Source organism: Gobius niger (assembly GCF_951799975.1).
Source record: "Gobius niger genome assembly, chromosome: 10".
Classification (NCBI taxonomy): Eukaryota; Metazoa; Chordata; class Actinopteri; order Gobiiformes; family Gobiidae; genus Gobius; species Gobius niger.
The window spans coordinates 9,459,028-9,470,774 of NC_136861.1; the positions used below are offsets into that span (position 1 = coordinate 9,459,028).

The 11,747-nt window shown below is 41.4% G+C and overlaps 1 protein-coding gene across 1 annotated transcript in view; it reads left to right on the forward strand.

Moving 5' to 3' along the window:
• LOC306968938 (RNA binding protein fox-1 homolog 3-like) overlaps positions 1–10,990 on the forward strand; it is a 1,481,628-nt gene extending 1,470,638 nt beyond the window's left edge. Inside the window, exon 13 of the mRNA XM_079564525.1 lies at positions 10,505–10,990. Within this exon, the coding sequence (XP_079420651.1) occupies positions 10,505–10,507 (3 nt within the window). The 3' untranslated portion in view covers positions 10,508–10,990. The remainder of the gene's footprint in view (positions 1–10,504) is intronic.
• The last annotated feature ends 757 nt before the right edge of the window (positions 10,991–11,747 follow it).

Consider the following 11,747-nt stretch of genomic DNA (forward strand, 5'->3'; position numbering starts at 1 on the left):
AGGACAGTCTGTGAGTTTTAACAATAACGTATCCAGAAAGAACAGAATGAAGCACTGACACCGTAGAAGAAGAAACAGCTAAATTTAACAGGATTAACCTGAGGATTACTGAAATCTCCTTGAATGTAGTGTATATAGTACTCCAGGTATGTCTTTAAACTACAGTCCATCTAAAATAACTGGATTTAGCGTAGCACAAAAGATGCAATAGCTTAGCATCCAAAAGAAAGTGTGCAAACTTGTAAACCCCAAATTTGTCCAAAAGCAGGAGTTCATAAATATGCATCAGATTGCCTGCGTCATTTGAATTCTCCTCTATTGAATTTTACATTGCGTCTCGAAGAAAACTCCGTGGATAACATTGTTCTTCCGTTTGTATGCTAGTGACATATGCACCATTTGGGGGTTTTCTATAGACTGACCTGAACTTACTTTATCGTGTTTACACAAGAGAAACGGCGGCGTTTAAGTAACGGAGCTGAGCGAGCCGGGCATTAGGCCCGAGCCGCGCGTAGACTGGAATGACGTAGAGTAGGCCTAGAATTCTTTTGAATGTGTGTGCCTCCGTGCTCTCAATATCAGTCTATATGCATTTGAATGTGAGTTTATTAAACGTGAGCGAGGGACGGGGGAACGGAGCTCGAGATAATGTGCGCGACTTTACACCGGTCCTGGTAAAAACATCACAGCGCTAGGTGTTAGCAACGAGAAAAGGAAACGTACGCTAACTTTGGCTGTTAGTTGTGGTATGCAACAATGGGGTATAACGTTTGGGATGGAAAGGTATCAATTTAATGTTACCATGGAAATCTGCCATGTCATGAATTAAGATTAGGCACCAGCCCACTATACGTTTGTTAAGTGTGACGTCACGACTTCCGCTTCCGGGTCCTGGCAGACCGGCAAATATGCAAGAAAAAAACTTTAAAAACTCTTAAAAACAACCATCAATATTTCTGAAACTGTTACTGAGTTACTGAACCTACTTATTTCTCAGACTCATTAGCCAAAAATGCCGCACCTACTGCTAAAAAAGTTATATTTACTTAAAGTCACTACTTCCAGGGTTAGCGTAGCTGTTGCGGCGTTAGCATTTCTCTTCGCTAACCCATGTGTACCGATTTTGGTAAATATTACTTTTACTATAGAGTTTGGGAAATTCCACATTAACCATGGAGATCCGCCATCTTTGCAGCTGTTAACATACATTTACATTGACTAACATTAGCTAAAAACAGTATAAAAAGTGGGGAAAATAGTCGTGGACTCCGTTAGCTGCTGCGTTACTGCTGGTAAATTCATCTAACACACTGTGGTGTCCAAGTGTTTTAATGTGAACAATAACTCCAGTATTTTAACTTTTATAAATCTCCATTAGTTTACAATTGCTGCTAATCCCATAATGCTCAGCGATATGACGTCACATTCCCGAACTCTATACTTAAGGTTTGTGGGTTAAGCTGATTGAGACGTTTCACTCTCATGACTTGTGATTGATTGATGTACTTACTCACCTACGAAAAAAAAATGGAGCATGGGTATGTAGACTACTAATCTGAACAAAATATATTCACAACTAGCCTCTGAGTCTATTATCAGAGGCACAATCATAAGATTAAGTCGATATTTTAGAAAGATTTTCTGTAAGATTCGACCATGCTAACAGTTAGCCTAGCTAGATGCTGTAACTTCGCCTTTCACTCAGGCCACAAGTTAAAAACTGAACTGTTTTCATTACCCATCCGCATTAAAGTGATGGAAGACTCATTTTTCTGTTGTTAAATAAGGCAATAAAGTGTGAAGGCGCACATGCCGACTAATGACAGTGGCAATAGACTAACAAACATGAAAAGAAGAGAAAATAGCCGCATAACTACTCTGTTTGCTGACAGGTTTTGACGGCAATACTGTAGTTTCCAAAGTCTTTTATGTGAACAAAAACTCTACTAATTTATATAGTACAAGTTCCATTTGTTTATTTGAATGCTTCAGGAAACCCAGAAATCTTAATGGTTTTGACTGCACTGTCCCAAACTCTATAACCTATAACACAGCTAGCATAGCATGTAGCTAAAATGCCTGATACGTCTACATATTTCTGGATATGTAGTTAGATTCAAAGTGATTTAACGTACCTAAACTGTTAGATACTGTGTGTTGACCGTGAAAGGTGCAGTGGAGAAATCTGTATCTTAGATTAGACAAAACACAAAGCAATTTCTTATCTGCGATATCCAAAGACTGCTTAACAAAATGTGCTTTCAACATTTGCCGTTACTTCGTGTAAGTAAACAAAACATGTACAGATGACGACTTGTGAAGTTCTGTCTACTAATTAATTTGAGTGATTTATTCATTTATTTGAATAAGATAGAGGAGGTGTGGCTTATGGACAATGCTAGAGGCAGCCACAAGAGGGGGAGTTTTAGTGCATTATTTTATCAAAAAGGAGGTGAAAAAATTCAATTATATGTACATAACTGCCTCAAACATTTGCAATACACTTGTGCTTCCTGATCGCCGAATTATAGACCCTTTCGCTGCTTACATCATCAGTGACATCAGCTGGAGGCAGGAAGTGATCAAGAGAAATAACATTAAACTCAAACTAGTGAATATAAGTGTAAAACTACAACTTAAAAATGTGGTTCTGATGTGGCTTAAGGTGCAAGAACAAGAGGAATGACATTTGAGACGATAAAATAAGGTTTATCTGATATTTCTAACAATAGATACAGACGGCGTCTCTGAAATCGCCCATATATGGTCATGTTTGGAGAAAAATCTAAATTTTCTCTAATTATTCAAAAACTACTTTAACAAACGCTGAATTATGAATATAGTTTTCTACTAAAAAAAGATACAAAGACATGGAGAGGAGCAAACAGCCCATAAATACATAAAGAACGGAGAATGCTAACCTGATGCTTCATGTTAGCATCGTGCTAATGCTAACGGTTAGCTAGCGCTAGCTACAACTGCCGTTTTTTTTCTCTTCTACTGAACAATCTGCTGTGAATAAACATCCATACGGGCGCCGATTTACACTTGACTTTATTTGTATGTGATAAATAAGTTCATATTCCACCAGAAAATGGCTAAAAAGGGTGGAAAGTTTCTCTAAAGATTCTATTTTCCCCCTCGGCAAAGCCACACCCCCTTCTATGAAGATATGCCGTCTATGTTTATCGTTACTATGACAACAGCTACAATGGAAATAGATAGGAATCTAGCTTCCCGCCTCCAGCTAAGCCCGGAATGTTTACAAACAAGTAAAGGGTCTATTATCCATTATAAAGACAAAAACAAAGACACATCCATGTACAATACCAATGTTTATAGTGATGTTCTCCGTGATGTTTTTACCGGGACCACGGGAGGGGGGGGTGGGGTTGGGGCACAGTCGCGTCAGTCTGCACGGGTTTGTCAACAGTTTACAGTTTAAAAACGTCGGGCGTTCGCATTGGGGCCGTCCTCTCATCCGGGCTTACACCTGTAAATACTTCAGTGTGGTGCTTCGTACTTAGTGTTTTTTAGTGTCGATTTAGATAAGTAAAAAAAAAGTAAAACTCCTCAGATATCTATTATTATTCTTACTTCGGTTGGCTTTTTTTGTTTTTTTTGTCTATAACCAGCTTAAAAACGATATGCAAATAGACCTCAGACGACTTCGTATTGACGCGTACCATTGTCGCTAAGCCCCGATGAGCCGACGCTAACGCGATTCGCCACCGAAAGAAAAAAAAAGATTTGTACAAAAGAATACTAAGCAAAAAAACGCTGTACATATATCACACTTGTATAGACACATCCTACATATTACTGCTGAGTAACTGTTTTATATGTATTCCTATATGAAGTGCGGTTATCTGTGCATTATCAACTGTTCTTTATGTATGTAATTTCTATAATGAGAAAATATATTGTCTTCTGGGTTCATTTCATAGGTAAAAAAAAGTATAACAAATGTTCTTTTTTTTTTTATTTGTTTCCTTCCCGTGTCAAAAAAAAAACAATGTGACATATATAAGTAATTGCTTTTTGAGTGTCGGAATAAAGTTATACGAACACAAGGTTTCGAACTGGGTTGCTGTGTTGTGCTGTGATCTGCTTTGAGATACGTTGCACGTTTGAAGTATTTTTCCTCTGAAGCGCTCACGCTCGCCCCTCGCGGTTTTCTGGACTTTTTAGCTGGTGACGAAAGAAAAAAAAAAGAGATGGGATTTTCTTTTTCTTTTTGGGAGAGGACAGCGGGAGCTCAAAAAACACTCGCGACATGAAGCAGACGAGGAGAGACGCAGCCGAGGAGTGAATGGCGTGTTTGTGGTTTGGAGCGAGATCTTTTTTCTTTTTTTTTTTTTTCTCCGGGACTCGTCTTGTCTTCAGTGTGTTGTATTTGCAGTTTCTCTTTGCAACACATTTTGTCTTGGTTTCCCTGAACAGCGTTGTATCACAGGGCCGGTTTAGGATCAAGACTTTTTTTTTTTCTTGTCTCTCCATCGAGGCAGCAGTTTGCACTTTTTGCCACCAAGGCCGACGTGTTAGAAAAAAAAAAAAAAGATTGCTAAAGTGTGATAGCCAGACGTCTGGGTCAGAGCGTCTCCAGAACAGAAGCTTTCCTGGGGTGTTCCGATTCAGAGTCCTATTTTTACGATAGGCTCCAAATGGCCTTTGATTCATAAAGAGTAAAGTACCCTCTTTAAAAGCTAGTAATCTTACTTCTGGTAGAATTATTTAGTTACTTGTATAGTAGTGACGGCAAAGTTCTTTGTTTCGAGTTTGATTACTGGAAGGTTTTTGCCGTATACCACATAAAACATGTACAATAGTCTCTGTGTACAGAAGGTTTGGTTATCTTCCTGATACTGTTTTCTGTCCTCATTTCTAACCAGAAGCTGGGAGTAGTTAGATACATTTACTCGAGTACACTTTTAAAAGAAATTGTACTTCTTAGAGTAGACTCGAAAAAAGGTGAATCAAAACTGGACTTGCTTTGAAAACGAGCTGACAGTTTCGCAGCCTCCTCAGAGCTGTTGTCCGTGGTGACCACACCCACCAGATATAGACGCAGCGGGCGTGGATGGTGGATGACATCACTGGCGGGGGGCCCAGACACGGCCTTGAGTCCAGGCCGTTTCTGGGGCATCCTCTGGATGGCTCTCCCCCAGGTGTTGGACATCTGGAACCTGAGTCCCCCTTGAAGTAGTTACTCTAGGAAACTACTTCTTTACTTTTTAAATATAAGTAGCAAATGCTTCATTTCGATCTATAGATGTAGATTGTCTCATATGCTCCTTGTTCTTTGGAGTTATTTCGTTTTTTTTTCTTACATTTTCATGCCATTTTTTTTGGAACTTTCTTTGGAAATTTCATGATTTTTGTTTCACAAAATAAATCAGACCTTTTTGCTCAAACTCTTTACTCACAATACTCAGGTAACATTTTCTCCAAGTGCTTTTTCACTTTTACTTGAGTAATTGATTGGGCCATTACTTTTTACTTGTGTACTTGAGTAAAATTATTTCAAAGTAACTTTACTCTTACTTGAGTAAATATTTTGGCACCTCTGTTTCTATCATTTATCGTTTTCAAGCAAATTAGTTCAGATCTGGGGGAAATGTTTCCATTTGTTACTCGTCAAATTAACTTTAGCCTTGAGCTTCAAAACTAAAACATACCTTAATGTCTTCTGGTGGGGGTCAGCCCAATGTTCTCCAATTCCGTACCTCCACATGCCACATGTTCCCCAGCTGCAAATCTAGTACCATCAAGGTTTCCTCCTTTGACTTTGACTTGGGGGCTGATGTCAGACCCATAAACTGAGAAGACTCAGGGATTATTAATCTAATTGATCTAATTTTACGACATTAGTGTTAAGATTTGGGTGTAGGTCTGGAGCAGTGGGACTTCTGAGTCTGGAGTCAATGTTCTCCGGTGCTGCTGTTCCCCAAAAACGTAGGAGGGAAACAGCGGTGTCGGGGAACTGCGGTGCATCAGTCCGCAACTTACAAGTGAAGCGGCATTGTACATAAAGTTTATGTTCATCTGCAGTATATACAGCAGTAGTCACAGGGTTTCTACAGATCACAACATGTCAAATTTAATGCTTAAAGGGACTATACGGAGTTTAAAAATGTTACATTTAAATATTTTCCTCCCCCTACATGTTTCAACAATGCCCTAATGTGTAGAATGAGCTCAGACCTGTTCACCACAACTGCCTCTAAAATCCTGCACTGTCACTCAAAAAGGTGTAAATTCGGGTCCGAAGTGCCGTCATGCATGAGTTTAATATAGAAGGTGCAGTTACACGTATGACCTGAGGTGGCAGTAGTGAATATAAAATGGCTAACTTGCATCTTGTCTCTTTAAATCTTAATCTATCTTTTCATGCCACAAATGCAAAAAATCTTGGTAGATTTGTAAACATAAAGACGGGAATGAGGAATGAATTTTGATATTCAAAACTAAATTCGACACAAAACCTTTCAACAAAAGAGTGGAAAATTCAGTCAAAACTAGAACTGAATTAGTTTTAGACTTTAGTTTTAGTGTTTTTAACAAATGTATGCAGTAAAAGCAGTTGAACAATGTCAGTGAGCAGGTTCTGTCTCGAAAGCAAAATTATATTGTCGCAGGAATTTAGATCTAATGCCTGTTTCAATCAGATGTAATGCTTTCTAGTGACTTTTAGGGCCTTCATTTTGGCATAATTCATTTTTTGACTTTTAGTGCCCTGCGGAAACCCTGCAAATATATAGTTATTTTAAAGAGAAACTCAGTTTGCTATTTGGAACTTCTTGATGTGTCCTGAAGGGTTCCAACTCCTAAAATAAGCACCAGAATCTTAGTGGTTCTTTACTGTTTGAGTAAAGGTAAACAAACATAGCTTGTAGTCCCCTTTCTGTGTATCAGAATTGGGAATGTAAAGCTACATATGCTGCAAACCATACCATACCAAACTGCGACGTGCGACTCCTGGGACACTGAATTCGTTTACAGACGGCGCTCGTGTCCGTGGATGCGGCGGGCGCGCTGGGGCCTTCAGTGAACACACACCTCCACCTCTGCCTTTGTATTCCGCATACGCCTCCGCCGCTGTGCATTGTGTGGGCCCCCCCGCTGAGCCGCCCGATGCTGCGCGAGGAGGATATTTCTGCGCGGTGCATCCCCCGTGAAATCTGAGCTATGATGCCGAGGCGCGCGGAGATGGATAGACTCGCGGATAGATAAATACACGGAGGAGGAGGTGCAGACAGCAAGATGGAGGGCGGAGGCAAGTGCGCAAACAGTGAGGACCCTGCAACGGCACGGACGCCGGGGGACCCACCGCTGCTGCACGGGGGGCGGAGGGGAGCGGCATATTGAGAAGGGCTGTTTTTTATTTCATTATTGCTTATAGTTTTCAATGTAAAACAGCCCAAAACATTTAGAAAGGGATAAGAATGAAAATTAACTTTAAAGGGCATGTGGCATTCAAATACCTGCCCAAAAAACTACTATTTTGTTATATTTACATTGCTTTTGTTATTTCTTTTGGTTAACTTAAAACAATTATGTCAGAAAAGGGTGACGTAATATATTTAAAGCAACATTGTGTAGCATTTCCGCCTGTAAATGGAATGAATAACAAGCTTTTTTTGTAATATAGATAATTTTATTGTTGAAAAATACTTTTTAAAAATGGCCAAACAAGTGGCTCACCCCTTCTTAAACCAGACTGTATCTTCACTGGGAGAGGAGACGTCTCCAGCTCGTCTCCATGGAGATGTTGAAAAAAAAAAAGGCAGCCAAATATGGGATTTAAAGCAGTACTAAGTAACTCATGTCTCTAGATGCCATGAGGTATTGTAGCCTGTTGCGGTTTTTTACTCATTAATTGCCTGTGAGAGTAAATACTACGCTGACAGAAAAGACAAAGAGAGAGAGGGATATTGTACATCCAATTACACAATGGAGATATTTTTTTTCACTAAAACTTGGCTGTAAATACTGTTTAAGTGGCGCTAGCCCGCAGTTAGCTTTGCCCGTTAGCCTGTTAGCTTCTTCTTCGTGATTCCATTAGTGTGTGTCGGTGACTCCGACCTGGTGGCAGCCCCAATCATTCCATTAACACTTGTATTACCCCCAGAGGGACTATGGAAAGGATTTATTAAGGTAAACAAGTTACTTAGTACTGCTTTAAAGGTACATAATGCAACTTTTTAATGCGGAAAAAAAAGTTTATATTTGTGCGTATTTGGCTTCGTAGTGACCTAGCGGTTGTATCAACAGGATTTGTTGTTTGGCAGGTGTTCACTGCTGCATAGAAAACCTACAAAACATCTGATCATGGAGCGTCCTAGAGACCACCCAAAGTAAAGGCGCCATGCTGACCACTCATATAGTCGCTCATATAGTCGCTGGGTCACTACAAAGTCAAATACACACAAATATCAACTTTTTTTCCACATAAAAAAGCATAGTTCCCCTTTAAATGGGTTAGATATTGACAGCAGTAGAATGCAGCATTTCTCCACATAGCCACGCTCCAGTGTAATCATGAGAATATCAAGACATCAAACCAAAATCTGAGAGAACTTTTTTTCCTTGTGCCTTCTTGCATCCATCAGAAGTTCCGTCCCTCCCTGTTTAGAATCCCCGTAGTCCTCACGTTGACGCAGATTTGGCGTGCCACAGACCTGCCTCACTCACCACATGCTGCGCTCTCCGGTCCTCCCCTCTCTCTCTTCTTTTTTTTTTTTTTTTGCAAATGAGAGGCTCATCTTTTTCCGTTTCGCTAATTTTTCCTGTCGGAAGCTGCTCGGCGCCGCAGAGCTGGTATCAGTCCGAATTAAGCAGCATCTGTCATGAAGAGGGTCCCGGGACGTTTGCTCTGACACCCGCGCACCACCCTCTGCCTCCACCCCGCTGATGCCCCCCCCCGCCCCCCCCACCCCCCCAACTCCCCCCTCTCCCCTTCTACCGCTGCACACATCCGGATGAGTTTACCGTTTTGCCACGTCTGAGGACGAACAAAAGAAGAAAAAGGAATTGTTCCCAAACTGTCAAATTGAGAACATTTTCAAAGGTGTTTTTTTTTCCCCGCTCAGGCTGCACAGCTGACAGCAGAAAGCTCCCATTGACTCCTATTTACAAAAAAAATCATCTGTCGAACCACTATGACAGATAGATGAACACAGCAAAATGACTGGGCCACACTTTACTTAACAAGACAGTTACAATATCAGATGATATCAAGGTTAACAGAAAAGTAATAATACAAGCGAGGACACTTTGGATAAGTGGGGAGAGTACGCACTTACTTATCATGTTTCTTATATTAGTAATATAAGTGAAAGTGCAGCCAGTTGTTTTGACTTGAAAAAGCTAGTGCAAATTCTACTGTTAAGAGCAATCGTAGTAATTGACTTCCTGTTTCGATCCAGCACACCAAAATAAAAGCACCGTCTTGTTCATTAGTTCAGCAGTTCATTAGTTCAACTTTCTTTCTGCCTAACTATTAACAGGCAAAACACTTAAAATGTGTGTATTTAATTATGTTCTTGTAATGTTGCAAGTATCTGCTGAACTACTGCTATGAGACGAGCTGTGTGCTTTTATTTTGGCGCGCTGGATCGAAACAGGAAGTCACTTCACAAGCAGAGCCACCTTATCCAATCGGCTAGCAGGGGCCCACAATAGTCAGAATTAAGGGAAAAAAAGGGTTTGGGTCGACCCTACCTGGCCCAGAGGGATACATTGTTTGTGGGATTTAGGGTTATGGTTATAGCTTAGAGTTAGAGTTAGGGTTTGCGCTGAGGGGCCTATGGGCTGAGGGACATAAGCCCCATGTAGTTTAATTACTACAGTTCTACAAACCGCATTTGTCTCGATTTATGGTGATAGACCAGGGGTGTACAAGTGGGGTCCGGATCCCTCGGGGGTCACGGGGCCTTAGATGGGATTTCCCAAGATGATTTCAAGATCAAAAATGCCACTGTTTTTGTTTTTTTGTAACTACAACAGCATATCATTTGTGAATTCCTGTGAAACACCAAATTTACTGCTTAAATACACGTTCTAAATCTTGATTATACATGTTAAAGTAGTGCAAGAGGCAATTTCTATGGCAATTTTGGGGGTTCACGCAGAAAAAGGTCTGGCGTTATTGGGGCAACTGATTTGGATTTTGGTTTCCTCAGTCTTTCTAAGCAGTCAACACTTACTCGGTTTTACTCGGTATGTGCTGGTTCTTCATTGGGAAGAGGATGAGGAAGAGGAAATGTGGAGGAAGCGCCGTTTCTGGTTTGGACCATCGAGGATCAACTTCTCTCCAGCGTCTTCACCTCACAAAGAAGATCGACGTGTGTTTTCAAATGGAAATGTATTGATTGTTGTTTTTCTGTGGGTAGATCTGTTTTATAGCCCTTTATCATTTGTTTATTTCTAATAGTTTGAGTTAATAAGTAAGTGTCTTGTATGTTCCGCATAGTAACGTGTCTCCTTCTCTCTCCTGTTGCAGTAAATACTAAAGGAGGAGCTGTACTCAGTATTGATGGACATCACAGATGAAACCGGCGAAGGCGAGAGGAGAACTAGCTTTAGGAAAATATCACAGAAGACTTGGTGCAGGAGGAGTCTCTCTACTGAGGCTGGACGAGGGAAGGCGAGGCGGACATTCGGGCGCCGAGCGGTGTCAAACCAGCCACAAACTTACCCACCGGAGTGAGCCAGTTTCCACCTGGGACCACCTTCTGAGTAGAAAAAGACAGAGAGAGAAAGTGTCGCGTTATTATAAAACATTTTATTTTTCTATACTTTTGTGATTTACATGGTAAAAAAGTGTGTATAAAGCAGTATATATGTACAAATCTGTTTTTATGTTTTTTGGTAAGGGAGATGAACAGTTGGCCCTTCTGATGCTGATCTAAAGTACGTGGGAAGGACGAGGAGGGCACACTCCCCCGGCTGCTTTTCTCTGAGGCACATTTAAAAAAAAAAAAAAGAATTAAACAACACAAAAGGAAAGGTGGCAGGGAGAGGCTAATCCGGCTCCGTCTGCGTTACTTCCTCCCTCCTCGCATCCTTCCTTCCTCACCTTCTTCCTGGCCGGCCGCTGGCGTCGCTCCGCTCTTGTTCTTCCATGTCGCGCGAGGTCAGCGGCCGCAGTAGAACTACTGTTAGCAGCGTCCCCCGTGGATACTGTCGTGATGTCACTTCCTCCTCGCTGGCAGCACCACTGGGCTCCGCCCCTTCCTTCTCTATGGGCCGCTGGGTCCGGTTTACAGCGTTGGGGAGTGGGGGGTGACTCGCGGCGGGAGCTCTCCTCGGTCTGCCCCTCTCCACGCCCCAGCAGAGCTCACTGACTGAGGACTAGACAAGAACAAGGCGTCTAAAACATAAAAAATAGACTCAAAAGACTGAAAAACGCCGCTGGTTTTACTCACCTGCCAACTCCAGAGCCCAAGCCTTTGTGTCACTGTGTGCCGCTAGAAAAGACCAACCCGAAGCGGCGCTATGCACGAGAATAACTCCTCATCGTCCATGTAACTAATTGAATTATACTCCAGTAATCCCATTGAACTACATCGCAGGTGCATAACCAAAACACAAGCCTGAGGCAAACAGACTATGTCTCCAGAGAAAACATTACAGAAATACGACAGTGCCCATCAGCGGTAACAAAGAACGAGGGCTGAATATGTCGATTTTATTTGTCAATGTATTCTGAGAATATGTACCATTCTACGTGTGTTTTGTTCTGT